We start from the raw sequence: 22,582 nt of genomic DNA, 5'->3' as shown, positions 1-22,582 counted from the left end.
CACTTTGGTTTAGGTTCATAGGAGAGTGATGCTCCTTGTTGGCTTCTTGGTGCACCACACTCTTTTCATTCATGCTAACACGGCTCTGCCTATCCTCTGTTCTCTATCTGTGTACATCCTGAATGGATCCAGCATTGATTCCTGGCAACAACGGTAAACACCTAATCGTTTGTTAAAAGAGCATCACATCAACAAACGACTGAGGAAGACAGACATAAACTAGTGTGAAACCACAGCAGCAGGTTTGGAGGAAAGTGGACAATCAAACTCAAGCGACTGTGTTTGAAAAAAGCCTGCATACCATTTTCCTGAAGTGTATATAACTTGTCTAAAAGCATCCAGGATCACTGCAATGACGCACAGCTGGCTGGATTCTGCAGAAGCTGAGTTGGAGCTCACATGAATCAAAGCAGATAAAAGATTTTGTTTGCAGCATGTTGAATTTACTTTAGTGATATACTAGAATTGTAAGGGATACCTTGACAGTAAACGACTGCATGAATCAGTTCACTACCTGACTGAGTTTTTCTGTCCTATCACTGAGTCTGTGACACAGGACTCCCACCAGATTTGTGTCCGGTCCATCTCTGATCCGCTGCGATCGGGCTCCATGCGCTCTCGTCCTTTAACACCCACTGGTTGCGTTTTCGGAACGAAGCACGGACCGCCGGACAGCTGGAGTCATGTGACTGAGGTTTTCCCACAGTAATTACTGAATCAACGAATATCCTCCTCCTTTCTGGTCCTCTGAAAACCTCTGACCTGTTGACTCCAGGCCTGGCTCCGCTCATCATGACGGTCTGTTGTTGTAGCTAAGTGAAATACGAACTGGTGATAACACAGAGTGTTTTATTCTGAAAATTAACCAGATGTTTTCATTTTGTATTGGTGCCTGACTTCCTGTAACGCTCCATCTGCTCTATTGAGATTGATGCGTTGTGCTCCGGCATCCGGCAAAAATTTAAGTCTTGCTTATCTGATCCGTTGCGTTCTGACCTGCCGGATCAGAGACGCAGCCGGAAAGCAACAGAGCTGATCCAGTGGAAGTTAACACATTGACTAGAATAGAAAACTTTCAGATCTGGTGGTGTGACAGATCAAAAATGGACCGGACATGGATCTGGTGGAATTTGGTTGTAATGCCTGTCTTTCCATGTATGTCCCAGTCCTAATACACTGTCCCTGTGAGAAAGCAATCCTTGTTTCTCTCACGGAGCGATACTGCAGGTCTTTTCTTCCTGCAGTGGTCAGACTCTATAACCAATAATATATATATATATATCTATGTTGTAGATATGCTTATTTTTTACCTTGTTAATTTTAATTGTATTTTGATTGCTAATAACTTTTTAATAATTGTTACTTTATAGGCTCTTGTTTGCTTTATATATTTTTTATTTTTTGCACTGTCTCCTTTGTTACTGTGACACTTGAATTTCCCCGTGTGGGACAAGTAAAGGACTATCTAACCTAATCTAATGTAATACTTCTCCTTAGTTCTTATGGTAAATTAAGATGTTTGCTCTTTCTTATATTGCCATAATTACAAATTTGTGATTTGTTGTGCAGACTAAATCACAAGTGGAGGAACCAGAAATTGTACAAAAAGGCGTGTTTACAACAAACAAGTAATATCTGTGTTTTATCATTTTTTTTCTGTGTGTGTACGCCCGTGCGTTTAGGAAGTAGGATATTAGGTCACTGAGAAGGGAACAGGTGTTGGCAGGGGGGTAGCAGGATCAAAGATGACACTGGTACGGCACACATGGACTTCATTCTCAGATGTCTCTTCTGAAATACAAAGTTAGAGGGAGGACGATAAGGAGAAGAGGTGGGAGTGGTCTAAATGGCACCAGAAGGACAGAGGAGAGGAGAGAGGGGAGAGGACAGAAGAGAAGAGTGGAGGAAGGTGGGAAAAGAAGATGGGAGGAGGAAGAAGAGACATAAAGAGCAGCATAAGGGTGCAGGGAGAGATAAAAGAGAAGAGCGCTCAGCATGAACGATCCTCAAATAGTAAGAAAAGATGCCAACGTGTATCTTTGGAAGAAGAGACTTTTCACTGAAATAACTCTGATCTGCTAGAAAGACTGATCCATGGAGGGACAGAGAGAGGAGCAGACAGTAAGGACGAAAGGCTGATCTATTCTTGTCCTGACCCCACCATCCCCCACCGGACCCATACTCTGAAACCGGACCTCAGGCCCACTCCCCAGAGAGGGGGCTTTATGTAACAGGATGGTATATCAGTGAGCTTGTTTATAAAGTACGGGCTCACGTGTGAAGATCTGATCCTGGTCTGCACCAGTTTTTAATCAATTCTCTCTCCGTAGTCAACCCTGTTTGACGTATGGAGAACACAACATTGCTTGCAGGCGGACTTGTTGTCCAAAACATGTGAAACTAACACTGAGCACCTACAAACTGATCCGCCCTCACAGAAAACAAGTGATCCAACATAACTCTTCATAAATGATCACATTGGATATGAAAAGTTTGAGCGTGGGCTGTCATAAAAAAAGTGCTCATGATGAGTAATACACCAGCGCTGAGCTGAGACAAGAGAGGCACAGATGCTGTGAGATAAAAGATCATTACTCTTATGTACAAACACAATCTAGTTTTCAATCGACACACTTCAAAAGAATCACAGCTGACAAGGACACATACATTTCCCTTCATTACAATTCAAACACTCAGTAAGTGATCCCTTTAATAACACACACTGCTCAACAAGATCAGGGCAGCACCAGATCCCATCATTCAATTACACCATACGAGATGTTATCTAATAAAAAACACACTTTCACTGAATTCTGTCAGCCCGTCTGAAAACCAATCAACAGCAAGCTCTGCAGGAAAAAACACAATTACCCATAAAAGACGGGGCTCTATAGAGAGTGACCCTGAACACAATCTCTGCACATGACACACACACACACACTAACACACACAATGCACAGTGGACACTGATATTGGTCCATTACTCTTAGCCTCTTCTATCTGTTTACCATTTTTCATCCACTTTCTCTCCTACACACACACAAACACACACATTCAGACACACAAACACACACATGTGCCAAGAATAGACAGAAACAGACATCTCCCATGTGAGACCATTGTAGCCCCTGAGTCATTATGCTTCCCATTGCATTGTTTTTACATATGTTAATATCTATACGATCATGATATCCATTAACCTTTGGGCTTCTCTGTTAGCAGCTGCGTCTGTGAGCTGCTGTTAGTGAAGAGGAATTGAAAACAGCAGCTCTCTATTTTAGCTTTTCCAACAGCCCCCTCTTTTGGCAAGAAGGAGGAGTTGATGCTGCAAAGCTGCTGACAGAGAGAAACGCTGGATGTGTCTCTATAAGAGAGGAGATAATTCCCTGTGTGACATAAACTTGAAAGCTGTGGTGTCAGTTGTAAAAGAGCTGCTTTGTTGTGTTGTGTTGATATTGTTTTTGACACATTGCTGGCTCCGAGAAATTGGTTTCTTTTACATTACCTGACATTAAAGTCAGAAGCCTCAGTTACATCAGTAGGGTTGGAGATGGTGAGGACACATAGACGCCAATCAGTTCCCCATTTATCAAACATGTCCAACATTTAAGACATTCTGGGTGAAACATGTTTAACTCTGAGACAGATTTTGAGTCATAGAATCCCTCATGGTGTGAGGGAGTGTATCTTAGTTAAAAGAGAGGATGTTATTTAAGAAAAAAAGACTGGTATCTGTGTGAAATACTGCATACTAGAGCCTCCAAACCTCAGAGAATCAACAGTACTAGATAAGAAATATTTGTAATAGAAAGGATGATCTTCTCTATAAGACTTAAAGGAGGACATTACCATCTTGTGACTCCTTTGGGCATTATTGGACTTTTGACCTGATACAGGGGGGTCGTTTTCAAGCTAAGGTGCCCACATAACATCTTCTTCGGATCATCTTGGTTGATTTAACTGCTTGTGTCTCTGTATAATAAAAAAAAAAGACTGCATGGTACAAAAAAAGGTGGTTGGGGCGCTCGCTTAAACTTCTTGGCCAATGGCCCCCCATATACAGAGGCTTTAGTCCTTGTCGCAGCGGTTGTAAGTATGACTCCCGGCCTCAACCATTTGCTGCATATCCTCCCCCTCTCTCTGCGCCTCCCTGTCTCTCTTCAGCTGTCCAATCAAAAAAGGCAAAAATGCCCAAAAATATAACTCGGAAAAAAGAAATCTGGTTACCTGAGAGTCTGTGCTGCTTGGTGCTCACTCGGTTGGTGTTTTGGACTGTGCAGCAGAGGTGGAGCATGGCAAACATGGTGAGGATCATCACCACGCTCTGCAGCAGCAGGGTGAGCTCAAACTGCTTCCCTATCCTGCAAGGACAAAACAAAAACACTTATCACGCTGCTGAGTTTTCATTCTAGAAGTATGTCTGTGAAGGTTCTCAGTCATCCAAGTCATGGTAATCCAAAGCTTGATCCGTAAGGCAATCAATCAACAGATTACAGCATAGAAAACGAACCTCATAGTAGCACGGCTAACACAAGCCTAAAATACTTCCTCTGTTATGAATAATATAATCATATCATATTCTATTAGGATTTCCATTGAATCGGTCCTCTGATCCTCCAACCAGAACAGTGACCTCTGCTCCCTGATGTATGAAACAATTTACGAGGAAGCCTCAGAGTTGACAGCATGTGGCCTCAGATGCTTTAATAAATCAATCTTTTGTGATCCATTTCCCCTTTTCCATTTATTCCTGACACCATGACAGATCTGAGGGATGGCCTTATAAACGCTCTGTGCCTTTCAAAGGGCAAAAATAAAAAAAGGGAGATTGGAAACAGAGGAAATCATCTCAGCCTCTCCTTCTCTTCCTCACCAGAAGAAGATTCGCAGGATGTTTGCGACGAGCAGCACCAGGCACACTCTGGTGGAGAAGCCCTCGCTGTTGTTGCTCCTCTGGATCTCCTGGTACTGTGGCACATAAGGCAACGCTCCTCCAAACACCATGAGGCAGGACGCCAGCCAAGACAGCAACGACCACGAGTCCTCGGTTCCCTCATCCTGCAGAGCCGCCTCTGCTTCCATCACACACGCAGACAATCACAGGTCACCAGAGGGTTCAGAGGGTTCTCCTGAGGAGCAGAGAGATGGCAGGTCGGCAGAGTTATCACTGATTGATGGAGATATAGCATGAGGACAAAACGACCTGAAATTAATAATCCCCAGAAGCACAACGGTACAACTCATTGGGTTAGGCTGAAATACCTTTTGCAACACCAGATTGTTTTTTGCATGTTTGAATAATGAATGAATTACTGCTGATTTCACATTTAGAACTTTATACTATCAAACTTACACAAACTTCACCTTATCTCTACTTTAAACCTTGGACCATTTGTCTTTTTACCCTAACGTCTTCAGACATTTAAGATTTATAAAACATTGAATGAACAAAATTAAGTTGTATTCCATTAGCTGCTTCAGTTTCTGGTTAAGTGCGTGCCGGCTCACTGCGATGATGTTGAAGTACTGATGTACTGACTGAGTATGGATATCAATCCTGTTGAAAGATACTGGACGAATGATTCAGCAGTCACCTGTTGTAGTAGCCTTTCTGTATCTGTTGTGTTGCATTGATGTAAAGGTAAGGCTGGTTAAGGCTGGTTAGATCCCAAGTTTTAAAAAAAGGGTACAACAAAATTAAAATTAAAACAACTCAAGATCAGGATAATAATGTTATTGAAGGGTGTTATTATTCATTCATTCATTCATTCAGCCACACACAGACACTATCTCAAAACTCTGTACTTCAACTTACTTAACAACCATCTGTATTAAAGGTACTGTGTGTAGAAGTGGGAATATTTAGTGATATCAATTTGCCAAATGTAGTTTAGTTTAGTTTATTAGTTTATGTGACAGGGACCCTGCACAACACAATGGCTGAGTGTGAATTAGCTAAAGGAGCTAATTTACATCAGTGGTCCCTGAGCAGGAAGAACTAAGAACAAAAACAAAACAAACAACTAAAAAACAATTCAAAACAAACAGTATGTCACATTAACACATAATAAGACTGATGTGTACAAAGGTTAAATCAGTTATCACATGGTTTGCTTGGAGCCATGGTTTTAAAATTGACATGTGCAATAGTGTTTAAATTGAAACAATCCTTTGCTCACCTCCATCGTCAGTAAAGTGATGGAGGCCTTCGAGGACAAGAAGCTCCTGTGTTGCATGATGAGTATGAGACACCATAGTCTACATTGTAGGATCATTTATAAGTGCAGTGCTTCCTAAAAGATACAGGTGTGTGTTTCATGTATGAGCAGGTGTAAACAGAGTGACATGAATGATCAGTGAAAGGTGGGGAGCAGGGGTCACGATGTGAACACATCTCAGAAAGAGTGAGGAAGTGCAGTGTAAGAAGAGGTCACATAAGAGGTGAGAGGTAAAGGTTTTGGTGTCCTGGGTCAGACATGTTAGTTTCTGTCACAGACTTTGACACAAGTCAGAAATAGAAGTCTGTCCCCGACTGACTGACTTTAAAAACACTACGAGTCTTCAGTCTGCGGGCTCACACAGTAACGCAAAGTGTTGCTGTGTGTCTAAAACCACTTACTTAAACACTCTAATCTTTAAAACAATGATGTTTGCATCTGGAGTTAGAGGATTAAAACATCAGCTTCACACAATAGAAGTTTCCTCTTTCTCTGGAGCACCCTGCAGAACAAACAGGGGATCATTGTTTTATAGGTAATGTGTTTTACAGAGAAATAACCAGACTGTTGCACACACAATCATGACTAGACTCTGAATTTAAACAGTAGGATTTGTAACCTTATTCTTTTTATGCTTTTCCACTTTTGATTTCTTTAACTCTTCTTCCATGTTCTTTCTTTTTGCTAAATAACTTATTTGAATGTGTTAATCAACAATAAAGATGATTATCAGGCTCTGAGGTGACTCTCTCTCTCTCTCACTCTGAGTGAGCAGTGAGAGGAACTGAGCACGGCTGTGGTGTGATTCTTCTGTGTGTTGGATGTCTCTTGTGGTTGTGTAATAGCAATAATAGTATGAAAACCTAAGTCAAGTCTAAAACTGAGAACCAGCATATATTGAGTTCCCCTGCATATAGTCGGTGTCAGCTGATAGTCACTCAGAGTAGTTTAGAGAGTCTGTAAACACAACAAGTTTGGTCATGGCAAAATAATAAAAACCTCACCAACAGGTTACGATCTGTCATAAAGGGCTGTCTTCAGCTGGTGCACTGGGAGTCAGTTTCAAAAGATCTGATTACTCTTAAAACAAGTTATTGTACCTCACTGTGCTGAAGATATTGACATAGTGGTGATAAGATCTCAGCTGATACCTTGCTGCTCTGAAGATTGTTAAACTGATGGATTTAGTAGAGCAAAAGTCTGATTCATAAGTTCTCTACATCTTAGTAAAGAGCTTCCTGACTCTTCTGTGGAGCATTAACAGTCTTCAGTGAATGTAAAACTGCAGAGCTGCTCTTGAGTACACTGAGTAAACATCTTTACAGGTTTCCCACAGTTAAACATTACTCTGGGATTTAACAATCCGGGGCGTCCTCAGCTATTTCCTCTTGCCTGCTGTTGTGTGTGTAACCTCTCACACTATAGTAAGTAGCCCAAATGCGTGGGGCCACCTCCAGTAACAGAACAAGCTCTGTTATGCAAGCAAAGCATAGCTTCGTGGGGTTGGGTCACTGACATGTCTTAACATACAGGCTTTAATTTTTGGGTCCTGGGAAACGAAAGCACCAGCACACAGAGATAAGAGCTATTTGACCGTGGGGTTACACTGAGGCACATTATTTACTACACAGCGTGGATTAAATGGATGTAATGTGGGGTTATCACTCGCAGCTTTGCTCCTTCAGAACCCAAAACAAACGTCTTCTGAGAAAGTCTGATACTGAGTTGTAAAAGAGTAGTAAGCTTTAAATAGCGCGCCCTCATTGCCCTGCAGCTTGTTTGTGTGTCGCTCCTTGTAGGGACTCTGTGTCCTCCTAAAGTAAGGGTTCAATCATGTGCAGGTAAACAACGGACAGCATCTACCTTTACTCACCTGCCGCCTTCTCTCCCTTCGGCTCAGCTCTCAACCCACAAACACGAAAAACAACAAACAGCAAAGTTTCAGCGTCATGCAGACCGGGTTTCCTAGCAGCTCTAACTTTCTGATACCAACTCGTGCTCCGCAGCGGAGGAGGAGGAGGAGGAGGAGGAGGAGGAACGTGCGTGTGCAGACGCGCGCACTGATCTTAACCGTTGTTCAGTGTTCTGTGCAGATTTACCAGATTCCTGCATTAAATATGCAGGGCTTAAACGCAATGCAGGTCTAGGGATCTTAAACGCAATGCAGGTCTGGGGGGCTTAAACGCAATGCAGTTTGACTTGGAGGAAGGAAGAGATCAAGAAATGTGTCTTCTTGAGGTCCTTCAGGTTAATAAAACTGGAAGCTTCTGTAAAATGAAAGCTCCTCTTTCAAAACTCAGTTGCACAATCCCAGACTCACAGACATCAGGTTAGCTAAGTGTGAGTGTTATGCATCAACTTTGAATCCACATACCTGCAGACTTTCCTGTGGGACTTACAGACTTCTCTGCCAGTTTGGTGAGGTTATAGAAACTTAATCTCACTAAATACAAACAAATGTTCATATAGATCAATTCCAAAAACAAACAAGCAAACAAAAAGTATTGTTTGATTTAAATATGCTCATTTTAAATGTGATGCCATTGCCAGCAATATGTTTCAGATAAGCCAGGACAGGACCCTGTGCCAGCTCTTCTTTTAACAGCACTGTAAATGTTTGGGAACCCAAAAGCCCAAAATAGGATTTTAACTGCTCAACAGTTAAAGATCTCCTTTGTTATATTTTTCCTTTCATGGTGAGCCAAATGTTTTTAATGGGTAACAAATCAGGACTGCAGGCACGCCAGTTTAGCACCCTCACTCTTCCACTAAAAGAGAGCCATGCTGTTGTAATACCTGCAGAGTCTGATTTGGCCTTATTGATAAAATTATGTAAGGTCTTCACTGAAAAAGGCATTGTCTGGATGGGAGCATCTGTTGCTGCAAGCGTGTTCAGCTTTAAAGGTGCCAGATGTGTAAGCTACCCATGCCATGAGCACTTGTGTATCTCCATACCATCACAGCTGCTGGCTTTTGAACTGTGTGCTGACGGCAGGCTGGTCCCTCTCCTCTGTAGGACATGGCGTCCACTACTTCCAAAAAGAATGTCAAATTATGATTCATTATACTACAGAACGGTTGTCCACTTCACCTCAGATCGTCTTAAACAGGCCTGGGTCCAGAGAAGTCCTCAGCCTTTCTATGTGAAACTCTAAAACATATATGGTTTCAACTTTGCATTGTACACCTTTGACCTTTAGAAATACACTGTGTTTACTGACAGTAGTTTTTGAGCCCATGCACTGGTTGCTGCAGAGCCATGTCTCTTTGATGTAATGCTGCCTGAGGGTCGTTCATTTTTGGTTTTTAGTCTTGTTCCTTTTGAACAGAGATTTCTCCAGATTCTCTGAATCTTTATTATCTACCGTAAATTATAAAATTCGCCCAAACCTTAATTTTACCTTAAGGAACATTATTCTTCAATTGTTAATTTATTTGCTCCTAGCCTTAAGCAGAATGGTGAAGCTCTTCCAAACATTACTTTGGAGAGACTCTGCCTTTCTTGAGTGTCCTTTTTATACCAAGTCATGTGACTAACTGTTGCAAATTAACATAATTATGTTTTATGAGCATTGCACAACTTTTTCAGTGTTTTGTTGCCCCAGTTTCAAGTTTTTTAAACATGTTTAAGGCATCAAATAATGCTTTAGAACTATACTATTTGCATTATTTCAATTAAATAGAAGGTGTAAATGTTTTGTAAACCATACAAATTATGTGTTTTTACCAACATTACACACAGCGCCCCAACTTTTAGGTGGTTGAATCAATTGAATGTAAAAACACTGATGGAATCCATTGATAATTAATAATTAATAATGATTTAAGAAACAGAAACTTGTTTGTTTTTTTTGTTTAATGTAACATTTAGTTACCAGGTGACTTGGTGACTAATCATGATAGTGTGTCCTAACCCTCATTTTTATACCATCTCAAGCCCACAATCTGTGGGGAACTCACAGGGGCGTCGTAGTGGGGGGAAAAGTGGAACTGACTATAGGGGCCCAAGTGGGGAGAGGGGCCCTTCATGGGCAATACAATAAAATGTGTTTTCTACTACGCTTTTCTTTTGTTTGGTTATAACTGTAATAAGATCACTAAATTTGTCTGAATAAATAAACAAACATTCAGAATTTCTTTCTAGAATTTCTTTCCAGCTCCGTGAGATGCGCGTCTCATGCCTAAAGTGGGAATTGTCATAACTTCATAGCATCAAGTGTGGCTGAATCTGATTGAAAGTAAACTGTAGGATTTTAGAGTTTTATTTGACTTCATGAGGTTAGATTATACCAAATAATGCCCCCTTGTTGTTATTCAACAAGTCACTTGGCTTCAAATAGTCTTGTTTAAAGAGGTGGACAGTCTGAAGTGTCAATATTGTGCAGTTACATTTGGAGAAATTGTAAAAAAAAATAATATATATATATATATATATATATATATATATATATATTGATATGTAGCCTAGATTTGAGTTAGTAAACCAGGATAGTTTTAAGCATACATTTTTGTTTAATGCAAATAAACCAGTATTATAGCAGCAATGTTATATTTTGTAGGGTTGGCTGTAGTGATGGAGACCTCTGAGGCAGCTTTTCAGGGGGGGCAGAATTCCTGGCGACGCCCCTGGGAACTCACATACCACTACTCCTGCACTCCAGATGCCATTGTATTCCTTGAGGGTCCATTTGGAGGCTGGTGGGGTAGGCCCATAGGGGTAGGCCGTGCTCCTATGTGCTCCACACACACGCCTCTACACTAAACACCATGACTCAACTCTCGCGAGACTCCGTGAGTTGTGGAACAGCTGACCGTGCTGTGGGTGCGTGACGCTACTATCTGTTTGGAACAGCTACAAACCTGAGAGCAAAATAATCTGCGGAGACCCTTTTACATTTGACTTCTGTCGAGGCACCGATCATCACACAACATGGCCGAGACGGATCCCAAGTCCGTGCAGGACCTGACCAACGTGGTGAGTCGGGATCGTAATTTAAGCTAATGTTAGCAACAGCAGCTTTGCTAGCAGAGAGCAGAGATGCTAACATTAGCAGAGGTTAGCTAGAATGACACATTTCTGGAGAATTTGCTGCACTTCATTGATAAATTACACATCATTATGTGTTAGAGCATGAATTCAGACCTTTTGTTTTCATTCATCACGTTATGTAATGATCAGCTCGTTAGAATGACATCACACCAGAGTACACGGGATCACAGATAGAGAAGTTACTCACACCACGGTGTGTTTTTATTAACACAGAAACACTTTATCTTATTGAAGTCTTATCATCCGATCCATACTAATACAACATAAATAAAATCAACAAATAGAAGTTTAACTCGCTTCACTTCGTTCTGAAAACGGTACTGTTGTCATGGAGATAAGCACCACTAACACCTCCGGACTCTTTTCTGTATTGTTTGTTTACGAGTTTTAATCATTTATAATCTTTTATAATCTTTGTTTTTCTCTTAAACTTTTGAACAGTCATGCCCTGATTGAGTAAATCTGAGTCAGCAACATATCAATTGTGATAAATAACAGTGAGCTAATAACAGATCATAATTCCGATGTTTATAGGGTCGATTTTTGTTCCTAATTGTATAATTTTGTTATTGATTATCCTCTCTAAGTCAGAGACTCACATATATCTTCATTATGAAAAACATCAGTGAACGTTGCGTCACTCATCCAGGCCATCATTTAATAACACTATATTATTTTAATCATTGCTTTAACATTTATTTATCTTATTGATTTATTTATTTATCTATTTTATGTCCTGTATTCATCTGATCTCGTTAACGCTACCTTATTTTTTAACTTTTATTTCCACTCTTACTTATTGTATTAATTTTACTGTGTTGATTTTATTTTATTTTTAAGTATTTTATTTATAACAATACCTTTTTTAACGTTACCATTGCTGTTGTTTTCTGTCTGTTATTTTGAGAAGCACTTTGGCCTGCATGTTTATAAATATGCATGAAAGGTGCTATATAAATAAAGCTGAGTTGAGTTGAGTTGAATACTCAACACAGCCCTTTTGAAATATGAATAATGTTGTGTTACACTTGATGCACAAATCGTTGAAAAGCAGTAAAATAGAAACAAAATCAAACATAATATTGAATAATTAAAAACATTATAAGGACTGTCATTGAGCTTTTTTTCCCCCGTGAAAAATACTAACTCTTTCTACGCAGCAGACCTTCAGATTATTATCAGATGTGCTGATTTCAGTGGTGATCAGTACTCGGTGGATCATGTGTGTGTCTCTAGTTTTTACTCACATAAAGTGCACACTGAACCCCTTTCACAAAGCCTTCAAGGACTCCCAGATGTTGTATTAATGTTTCAAATAACCGGATGACGTCAAGCTGCTTCTTGGGAGCAGGGTTTAACTGAAAGTCTTTGGCATTTCAGGGATGCATTTATGTTGGAAGCAGATAGTTGTATCATTGATTTAGATCATTAAGTATTGATGTATTTCTTAGTATTTGCAGTAGCAGAGGAACACACTTCAATGCTCATTTCTTTTATGAGACAACATGACAAGAGATAAGTGACGTAAAAGACTATAGCCCAATCTCAATGTCCACACTCACTGACTTTGAGGTGCATTCAAGTCCGTGAGGGCTTAGGGTTGTCCCACTGTCTAATCATCAAGTGTGTGAGGGATCTCTCAGACTTTTTGAGCCCTCTATGCCCCCTTTCTGTAAGTGGGTATTTTTGCAGACTTAGCGTAAGGGAATTACCCAGAGTTCATAGCATTGTGATGGGAAACACAGGATTACCAGGGGAGGAAACACTAATGCTGTTACAGGAAATAAAAAGAGAGACAGGAAAAAAAAAAAAGCATGAACAAACAACCAATGTTGTGTGTTACAAAAAAGTTTGCCGTAAGTATAAATGTAGACAACAGCCTTAATCAGCCTGAATGTATTTGTCTTCAATCAATGACATTGTAACACAAAGTGCTGTACATAAAAACAACTTAAAATAGAATACATTAAGAAAAATATATAAACAAGACCCCCCCCATCCTAAAAAAAACAAAATAAATAAAAAATAATAAAGAAGTTGCTGAATGAGGAAACACTGGAGGTAAAATGAAATGTTCCAACTCAACACAGGAAATGAAACTCACCAAAATAAAATACAGTTCTAAGATAATACAACACTCAAATATTATACCAGTAAAAGTAAACAAGATGCTTTACTTAAAATAACTAAGTACATAAATAAATAAAATAGAATAGAATAAAAGGGACTACAATTTGAACTAGATAATAAATAATTAAAAAATAAATAAATCAAACTGTTATAGGAATGAATGAAACTCAGTTAAAAGTGAGACTAAAAGGTAGGTCTTCACACATATGTGTATAACAATTATATTCTATATATTTATGGTTATATATTTTAAAATGTGTGGTTAAGCAGTCTGTACAGTAAGAGCCTGGATCACATGGCAGTCAGTCAGTCGTCTCTTTAAGCTCCTTGAATTTGAGGAAAGTGAAAATTGTGCAATAAAAATTCCCAATGCCGCTAAGGTGAGCTGCATGACGTCATGCAGGTTACATGAGGAGTTGCAAAGTGCTGTCTCATTCCCAGTTCTACAGTTTGAGCCCTTACATCATCCTGCCCTCAATCACTTGTAAGTCAAGAAGGGGCTCAGGGCTCAGTGAGGACATTGAGAGAAAAACTGGACAGACGATGTACAGGTATACATCCATCACTGTAAAAGGAATGTCTGGATCCTGTGAGTCTGAGAGCGTTAGTGCTGACAAAGAAAATAATATCAATGTGAAAAATAAAAGGGTTGAAAGTATTGATATCTTTATTTGTTTTGTGATCAGGAGCACTTTCTATGAAGAGCAAAGTATTTAAAGTGCAGGAGAGAGTAAAGAGCAGAAAAACATTCATGATAATAAACACAAAATAACCTTAATATTAAGTGAATGCACTTTAAAGTAGCAATCATGATGATATTAAAGGTACACAGCATTTCTAACTCACTCAGTCACGTTACGCAACAGATGGACAGATAGATAATGAATTCATACAGCTCAATGTGTTTTAAATCACGTTTACTGTCCTGAACACGTGTCCGTGAATAAAAATATCTCTCAGGGTTACTGAGCTTTTACATCGTTGTCAGGGAAACTGGATACTTAAGTTGAATCCTCCAAAGTCCGAGGGCATGGTGCATTTCAGAGAGAAAGAGAGAGAGGGAGGAGGCTTTTCAGGGGCAGATAGTGTTTGTAGTGGATCAATCTTCATTATGTCCTTACTTGTACGGTCCAAAATGATTCAGCTTCATCTCCACATTACTTTAACTTCATCTTTGTTCTTCTGTTACTCTGCAGGTCCAGACACTGCTGCAGCAGATGCAGGACAAGTTCCAGACCATGTCAGACCAGATCATCGGGAGGAATATCCTTACATGATTTAAATTCTTGCAACCACTTTGATGAAACGATTGTTTAAAGTCTCACTGCTGTAGGGATGGGTACCGAATTTGGTACTTTTATAGGTACCGACCGAATTCCGTCGGTACTACCGAGTGCCGACTCACGTAAAATCAAATGGTACCATGTTTCGGTACCTGAACGCATCCCTGTGACTGTGAGTGAGTGGAAGAGTAGGTGATTTTCCATTCTTTCGCCCTGTAATAAAGTCAGAGATTGATTGGGTGGACGTCTCTGCTCTCTGCTCGGGAGCGCGCCAAACAGAGCCTGCAGCTGACGGGCGCGCACACTCACCGCGAGGCAGAACTTCATGAGGATTAAGTTTATTTTCTACAGTCTATGGTTGAGACTGACCCTCTCACTCAGACTACCTGCCCTGTTTATAACCGTTCCTGTGTGCGCGAATGCCCAACAAGTAAGTTATGTGTCCTGTTATTATAAAGAGACGGAGAACTGACTTTTCCCCGTCCGCAGACCATCTAGTGTGTTCATTGATAAACTCCCGAAAGAGCAATTAGACGCCACGAGCACGTGTCAGCTAATATATCTAATCACCTATATAATCCTGTTTCTGGTCATTTCATGTTAAATTAAATAAATATGTAAAATTAATCAAATTTGAGATTTTATTTTTTAAATTAATATTTATTACTACATAAAAACACAAAAGTACCGAAAATTGGTACCGTTGAGTACCGGTACCGATTCCCAGGTACCGGGTATCGGTTCAAATGTGAAAGGTACCCATCCCTACACTGCTGGTTTCTTGTTGTTCCCATCTCTTTCTGTTCCCTAGCTTCCTCACACAGACTACATACAGCCTGACAGAATCACACACACCTTATTCAGAACATGCTTTCATTCATTATTGCCTTGACTGCTTTCTCCACTTGATGAGATGAGCACGCGTATCGATGACTTGGAGAAGAACATCGCTGACCTGATGACCCAGGCCGGTGTGGAGGAGATCGAGGCGCCGCCAGAAAAGGCTAAAGAGGGTCAAGGCTCATAATGAAGGTAAGAAGGACGTGCAGACCAAATACAGGTATACCTTTAATTAGCTTGGCTCTTGATTTATAATTTTCATAAGCTTTGACGACTCATCTTTCAACATTATTTTTAAAATTAGGGCTGTCCGCATCGACACATTAATCCTGAAGCACATTAAGTATGAAATCAACGTGAACCTTTTTATATCGTGCCTTTTCGGTCCCCTTCTGCACACCATAGTTCATCCGAAGCTCGTGCTTCCACCATGATGTAAAATAATCACACCATGCTGTGACAGTGTTATCCTTTAAATCAAATGGAAATATAATCTCTGTGTTTGACAGAATAAAAACTTTGAAGCTGTGTCCTCCCTCTAAGTCATGGTTTCAGATCACACTGGGGGAGCAGTGAAGCATTTATTTAATAATTTAAAAGTCAAAATCATAACGTACATTTAATCGCATTCATTTGATTACCAAATAAAGACACTGCTAAGAATTGCTTTACATTGTTGATAATGACAAAAAAGCTGTTTTGAAATGCAAAATAACAACATTTGAGACGTGATTTAATGCCATTTGAAAAACCTAAAGCCTGATTTATACTTCTGCGTCGAATCGATCAGTCCCTCCAGGAAGTTGCGATTTCGCGATCGCAACTATCAACGCAAATTCAACCAATCAGCGCGATTTTTTCGCGGCCTTGCAATTTTGTACAATCACCGCAGCTTTCCCGCAAATTTGACCAATTACCTTAATCTCAGCCCCTGTACGTCATCGGTTTTGTCATCAATTTGACTTCCTTGGAACATAAACATAAGTCCTCACTTGATCGGCACTTTTCAACAACAAAACACGCACAGAGAACGGGTGAAAAGAGGACAGCAGGCAGGACAAGTGACCATGACAACGTTGTTATTTATAGATTGAGGGGCTCAGTGTTAGCTTGGTCTCTACCTGCAGCAGGTGTGCTTTATGAACCAGCTCTTCTCACCTCCATGCATCTGTCTCATCTTCATTGATGATTTTTACCCCCGGTGTGCGTTAGTGACAAAGACACAACCGGGGGACGTCTGTTTACTATTTGATGTTTGACGTTGTTGCCGTGGTTACCGTAAAAAGCTCTGCATCTACAGCTTGATTTAATCCAGTTTGGTGAAACATCAGACACATTCAGTAAGTTTTGATCAACTCCTTGTCATCAAAGATTCAGATTAATTTCAGAGTGCCATGAACTGACTGTGCATCAGTCGCTACGAGGTGCATTCAGGGACCGTCGTAAATGTGCAATACGGTCCTTTCATGGCATTATTCTGTGAATCAAGAGAATCAAAATACAGTCAGTGGCCACATCAAGAATGTTTTCTAAAAACAACTGTAATTTAGCATATTTACTTGCCCCTGAGATGTTATTGGGGGAAAAAAGCAAAAAAAAAAAAAACAATCGCAACTTTCACCGCAATTTTTTCAAAAAGCTGTCGCAAATTCAGGCTTTTTGGGCCGCAACAATCACAAAAAAATCCTGTGAAATCCTGGAGGGACTGATCGATGGTGTAGCCTAAGCCGTAGGTCCGCATACCTCCCGTACCTACGGCGAGGCCTACACACGTAAATGACATGCACCTTCTCCAAAGTGTAACTATGCCTCCAATCAACAGGGACCACAAGCCCTGTGATTGGTCCGCTCGGCGGCATTGTATTTCCCGCATTAACAGCACTTCAGTGATCCCCACTATTCGTCCGTGTATTTCATCCCCTCCTCTCTATTATTCCCTTTACTCATGTCTGTATGATAAACAGCAACATGTATCAGCTGTAGATTAATATAACACGCTCTGAATTGCTGTTAAAAAGTAAACAGGAAATGTAGTGGGGACGGGAAAAAACACAGCCCCTGCTGTGTAGGGGCAATGCAGAAGTATAAATCAGGCTTAAGTGTGACAGCAATTCATACGTCCCATTTTCAAAAAAACTGAAATATCCCTTTAATATGAATGCCTTACATGTTCACAGACTTTGAAGCCAAAACATTTAAAGCTCCCCCTGTTGGCTGGCTGCATTATAGACCATAAACTCCGCCTCTTGATATTAATAGATGTAACAGAGGTCAAACTATAAAGCTTAAAATATGCATGTATGGGTAGTGGAGGGTGAGACCTCGGTCCCACTGCTCCCCCACCAGAACATGGTCTAATTGGGTTTAAGCAGCTTTGGTAGTCTGACTCTATGCTTCCTTCTTCAACTCCAGAAGTTCACACTTGATATGTACTCATACAAAGCCAATAAAGCTGATTCACATTCAGTTGTTGATATTTTGCTAACTTTAACTTACATTGTACTTGAAGTAAGACACTGTAGAGGTTTGGTTTTGTAATATGATAAGCATATTATAAGCATAGTGTCAGCATATGCTGTATCCTCATTCCGTTCAGTGTCGCCTGACAACTCTGGTCTTAAAATATCTGAACACTGATAATCTTTCAGGTCATACTTTGGTTTACATGAATTTAAAATGCATGTTAGTGTGTTTAGTATTCCTCTCATGTCTTTGTCAAACCAGTGAAGTAAAATAAGTTTGTGTTTTCTGCCCCCGCAGGTTCCTAAACAGCACGGTGTGAAGTCGGTCTGACGTTCAGGAGCAGCAGATTTTCCTCTCTGAAGATGACTTCTATTGATTTGGTGTGTCGTAGTGTGAAATGCTTTTTTATATTTTGAATATTGTGATAAACGGTTACAGTTCTGTACTGACTTGAAGAGTTGAACCTTATTTGTAGAATAGCGTGATATGCCCTCTAGAACTAAAACAGCCTGTGTGCAGGAATGCAGTTTATGGATTTAGTGTGTTGACCTGCAGGTTCTTTCTCTGCCATCATCTATACAGTTAATTAAATCCCAGGAGATGATGGCTAACGGGCACAGCTCAGCCTTAGTCTGTGCTGAGAAGTACACCCTGCAGCCTCCCTTCATGGGAGAGGAGCATAGCTACATCTGAATGCTGCAGTATTTCACAAACGGCACTGCTACTATTAACTAATGGATGCATTCCAATTCTGATTTTCTTCTATTAAAGCTATTTAATACAATGCTATTTCTCATGTATATTACATAATAAATATTTGGCCAGGTGCTGAGTGAATTTTTAAATATCATTACCTGAGGTGCTCACAGTTTTCTCTGTATTATTTTTTTCAAACCACTGTTGTACTTTATGCAAATTACCCTCAAGTTTCAGTGTTGCATGTTTTATTGGTCTGCATTGTTTGAATCTTTGGGATGACATATTTTAGTACAACACTTCAGGGCGTACTAAGCTCAGTGATTAGGACTCCCTCTGCTGCAATGATCCGTTTGATGTTGTAATTTAGATGTGTAATGATGGATAAGTATTACTAACACACTTCCCTTTAAAGTTGCATTTTGGCCAAATGTTATCTCACACGTCTGCATTGAAGAAACCTTTATTTAACACAAACACAAAATGTACAAAGAAAACAACACAACAAAAGCAAGTTTCAAGAAGAAGTGCCAAAAAGTATGAAAACAGCAGAAAACAAAAGGTGTCCGATGAGTGGTGTTTGACAGTATTGTCACTGAAGTACATGAGTAGTCTCTGAACACATAATTAATGTTCTCTTTCAGTACTGTATGTAATATAAGACCTTTCTTAACAGCATCTTTCTACCTGATTATGAGACTGAAGTTTTTCAAGGTTTGAACTCAGAATTCAAAGTCTGCCTCCGTCATGTCGATGGCCCAGGCAAATTTGTCCCTTTGGGTCTTGTTGTAGACTTTTTCTATAGGTACCTCCATGTTCTTACACCTGGATGCATGAAAAAAAAAAGAGGTTGTTCAGTAAACACTGCAAAATAAATATTCAGTTTGAAGCACAAGTTTACTTTTTAATAGGTCATCAAATCATTTGTCTTAGAAACAAGGTGTCCAGAAGAAACTTGCCACTAAAGATGAGCAGCAAAAATGAAAGCAATGCCAACATAATCAAGTATTACAAGTATTAAACAAGCCACAGTACACATGGTGGACTATGACACTGAATCACAGCAGTTAGAAGTGAACAGCTTCACAAGTTGTGCCCAAAATGTTCATCTGATGACGCTTGCCCAGAGGCCCCAGGTGAAGGTGGTCCGTATAGTTCTAAGAGTTTCTGTGTGCCCTCAAATAGGAACATTCTTTTCATCAAGACATCAAGGTTGTTAGCAGAGTCTCCATGTAAGCTTTGACTCACCAGGCCACAGTGATGCGTGGATCCAGGTAGTTAAGCTTTGAGGTACCAAGAGCAATCTGTTTGTTTTCCTCTCTGTCAGTGGCTTGGACCTCCATCTTTAGCAGCTGCTCCTCACAGCGCTGAACGGTGGCCATCTTCCTCTCCACCAGCCTGGCACAGAATAAACACAGGCAGGTGCAATAGGGTCATACAACTTATGCTACAAATAAGACTCCCTGTTTACTGACATCAAGACTTTTTTAACTGTTCAAGCAGGAAGTAGTTTAAAGTCCTCAACATGGAGTAAACAATCATCTAAAACCTAAAACGTAAAATACATTTTAGGTGTTACATCTAATTTAATGATCTAAATATCAATCTGAGCCTCTGTTTGTCTGTCTGAAAATACTCTGCACTAATACGTGCTAATTCTCCTCCACAGACATTTACTTTGCTGCGCCGTGCTCCACACTGATATGAAAACTTACGTACACGCACTGAGACCATTAACAGCACTTCTGGGATCCCCGCTGTGTATTTCATCCCCTCCTCTCTATTCTTCCCTGTACTCATGTCTGTATGATAAACAGCAACATGTATCAGCTGTAGATTAATATAAAAAATTTAAATGAAAACTTGAACTCTTCGATGCAAAATAAAAAAAACTGTATAGAAAACCGATCCAGAAACACATCCACCTTCTCTGAGCCAGAGTCCAGTTGACACTGAGGTGAAGTGGAGACCTGTCTTGTTCTCTGATTGGTCAAAACTTGAAACTGGGTTTGGAAATAGAGGACATTCATCCCCCCCTGGCAAAAGAGGAGAGGGACCACCTGGCCAGTTATCAGAAGGGGCCTTAGTTACCACAGCTTGTAGAAGCCAAACCTAATTCAGCATGTGCTACCACAGCATAGCTCTGTTTAAAGAGTCCAGGTGCTAAACTGGCCTACCTGCAACCTGGATTTGTCCCCTATTGAAATGTTTGGGGCATTAGACATATTGACTCTGTTACATAGAGGGTTTCAATGTTTTGAAAATTGTCTATTTCTATAGAACAGGATTGTAGAAAAAATATATCTAAGACTTTAATTCTGTTTGATGATCTCTGAGCCAGAGATGAAAGTGTGTTAACAGCACTGTATCCCACTGAATGCTTTATAGAGTCCTGGCCGCTATGCAAACTCCCTGCGTCCATTACTTTACTTTTTTTGCTGTCACAAACACTTTTCTGTAATTTTTGGAATGAAGAACTGAATTTGAAATACCATTTGATTGAATTTACATAATGTTCCCTGAGGCATGAATATCTAGTGAACAAACTTGTCCATCATGAAGTAAAGATAATACAGACAGAGAGGCAGTTGTCTCTATGTGTACATCTTACTGCACGCTAACAAACAGCTAACTGAGAGCACAAACAGACTGAACAGCAGGGAGGCTCATTTCTGTGAGTTTACCACCACCACCACCACAAACAAACAACTTACACTAAAACGCACAGCTCATTATTCAGAGAGCCGGCGTGTCTGTTGTCTGGAGGCACTTAAACCTGCAGGGTACCTTTGTACTGGTACTCCAGTGTGATGCTTGAGATTAAGGGACGCCTGCCGTTTAAGATTGCTGTCAGTCATTTTTAATTGTTGTACTGCCACAGCACGCTGTTCTCTCTTCTTCAGTCACACTTACGTCTGCAGCTTGGAGTCAGGGCTGCCTTTTGTCTTGGCCTCCTTCTTGGCCTGTTTCAGCTCTTTCTTGGCTAAGGCCAGCTGCTCTTTCCGAGCATCAATCTGGGAGAAGGACAAAGTAGCTTTTATGTACGGATTACTGCTCACTTCTAAATATCACTGACTGAGCAGGAAAGGTTACCACGCTGCTCCTTTCAGAATGATGCAACACACCCACCATATCTGCATGTGTAAGGGAAATGTAAATGTGTGTTCAGGTGTTCTTACCTTGGCCTGGAGGTTAGCCATGGACTGATCAAAGGTCTTTGGTGGCGCCCGCTGGTGGTTACACAGAATAGCAACTGCTCTGTTGGCCCTGTTGTAGGACAGGATTTTCTCTGCCACACTGTCGGACTCTTTAGAGGGGGACACAAATAGAATTGAAGGACGAGAATTAAGCACAGAAACTTAAGACCAAACCATGTCTGTAAATTTTGGGTTGCTTTTTCATTTCAATCAATCAATCAGACTTTATCTATAAAGCACTTGTCGTACAATGACATTGTAACACAAAGTGCTGTACACAAAAACAACTTAAAATAGAATAAATAAAAATAAATAAACAAAAAAAAGATATAAAAAAAGACCCCCCCATTCTGATCCCAACCCCAGCCCCTACCCCAAACCCACCCCACAATCCAAAGGTTTGTACACAATGTATGGAACAATAATAAAAATAACAATGAAAATAACATAAATAAATAAATGAAAATTAAAAAAAGAAGTTGCTGAAGGAACTGAGGAAACGCTCTCATGGTATCTTAATGAGGAAACACGAGGTAAAATAAGATGTTAAAACTCAACACAGGAAATTAAACTCAACAAAATAAAATACATTAATAAGATAATAAAACACTAAAATATCAAACCAGTAAAAAAAAATAAGATGCCATACTTAAAGTAAATAAATAGATAAAAGTGACTAAAATTTGAACTAGATAATAAATAAAT

General features: G+C 40.1%; 3 protein-coding genes across 8 annotated transcripts in view; 1 reads left to right on the top strand and 2 right to left on the bottom strand.

Moving 5' to 3' along the window:
- The window catches only part of si:dkey-246g23.2 (solute carrier family 66 member 2), a 77,316-nt gene extending 66,407 nt beyond the window's left edge, over window positions 1-10,909 (bottom strand). For 2 of the 5 annotated variants that reach the window (XM_034684672.1, XM_034684676.1), the window contains exons 1-3: window positions 8,092-8,243; window positions 4,874-5,129; window positions 4,228-4,361 (exon numbers count right to left, since the gene is read on the bottom strand). In XM_034684672.1, coding sequence (XP_034540563.1) covers window positions 4,228-4,361; window positions 4,874-5,082 — 343 coding nt within the window. In that variant the 5' untranslated portion in view covers window positions 5,083-5,129; window positions 8,092-8,243. Of the gene's footprint in view, window positions 1-4,227; window positions 4,362-4,873; window positions 5,130-6,619; window positions 6,678-8,081; window positions 8,244-10,860 lie in introns of those variants that run through there. The other 3 variants (XM_034684674.1, XM_034684673.1, XM_034684675.1) reach the window with 3 other exon arrangements.
- A 3-nt stretch (window positions 10,910-10,912) lies between these two features.
- hsbp1b (heat shock factor binding protein 1b) lies at window positions 10,913-19,356 on the top strand. Its single transcript, XM_034684678.1, has 4 exons — window positions 10,913-11,193; window positions 14,595-14,661; window positions 15,587-15,713; window positions 18,282-19,356. Exons 1-3 carry the CDS (start codon window positions 11,149-11,151, stop codon window positions 15,706-15,708), a joined length of 234 nt encoding a protein of 77 aa, XP_034540569.1. The 5' UTR covers window positions 10,913-11,148; the 3' UTR covers window positions 15,709-15,713; window positions 18,282-19,356.
- Window positions 19,128-22,582, bottom strand: part of zgc:173742 (DNA topoisomerase I, mitochondrial) — a 48,599-nt gene continuing 45,144 nt past the window's right edge. For both annotated transcript variants that reach the window (XM_034684670.1, XM_034684671.1), the window contains exons 17-20: window positions 21,860-21,987; window positions 21,594-21,694; window positions 19,929-20,078; window positions 19,128-19,505 (exon numbers count right to left, since the gene is read on the bottom strand). In XM_034684670.1, the coding sequence (XP_034540561.1) occupies window positions 19,403-19,505; window positions 19,929-20,078; window positions 21,594-21,694; window positions 21,860-21,987 (482 nt within the window). In that variant the 3' untranslated portion in view covers window positions 19,128-19,402. The remainder of the gene's footprint in view (window positions 19,506-19,928; window positions 20,079-21,593; window positions 21,695-21,859; window positions 21,988-22,582) is intronic.

This window comes from Notolabrus celidotus, chromosome 6, assembly GCF_009762535.1.
Source record: "Notolabrus celidotus isolate fNotCel1 chromosome 6, fNotCel1.pri, whole genome shotgun sequence".
NCBI lineage: Eukaryota > Metazoa > Chordata > Actinopteri > Labriformes > Labridae > Notolabrus > Notolabrus celidotus.
Note: the sequence above shows the minus strand (reverse complement) of the source record. Positions and strands in the feature narration are given on the sequence as shown.

Excerpts from the sequence above, each read along its gene's own strand:
- hsbp1b (XM_034684678.1), top strand. The coding sequence starts at position 11,149 with ATGGCCGAGACGGATCCCAAGTCCGTGCAGGACCTGACCAACGTG. Across the intron at positions 11,194-14,594 it reads TGCAGGACCTGACCAACGTG|GTCCAGACACTGCTGCAGCA; the intron begins GTGAGTCGGGAT and ends GTTACTCTGCAG. Across the intron at positions 14,662-15,586 it reads AGACCAGATCATCGGGAGGA|TTGATGAGATGAGCACGCGT; the intron begins ATATCCTTACAT and ends TGCTTTCTCCAC.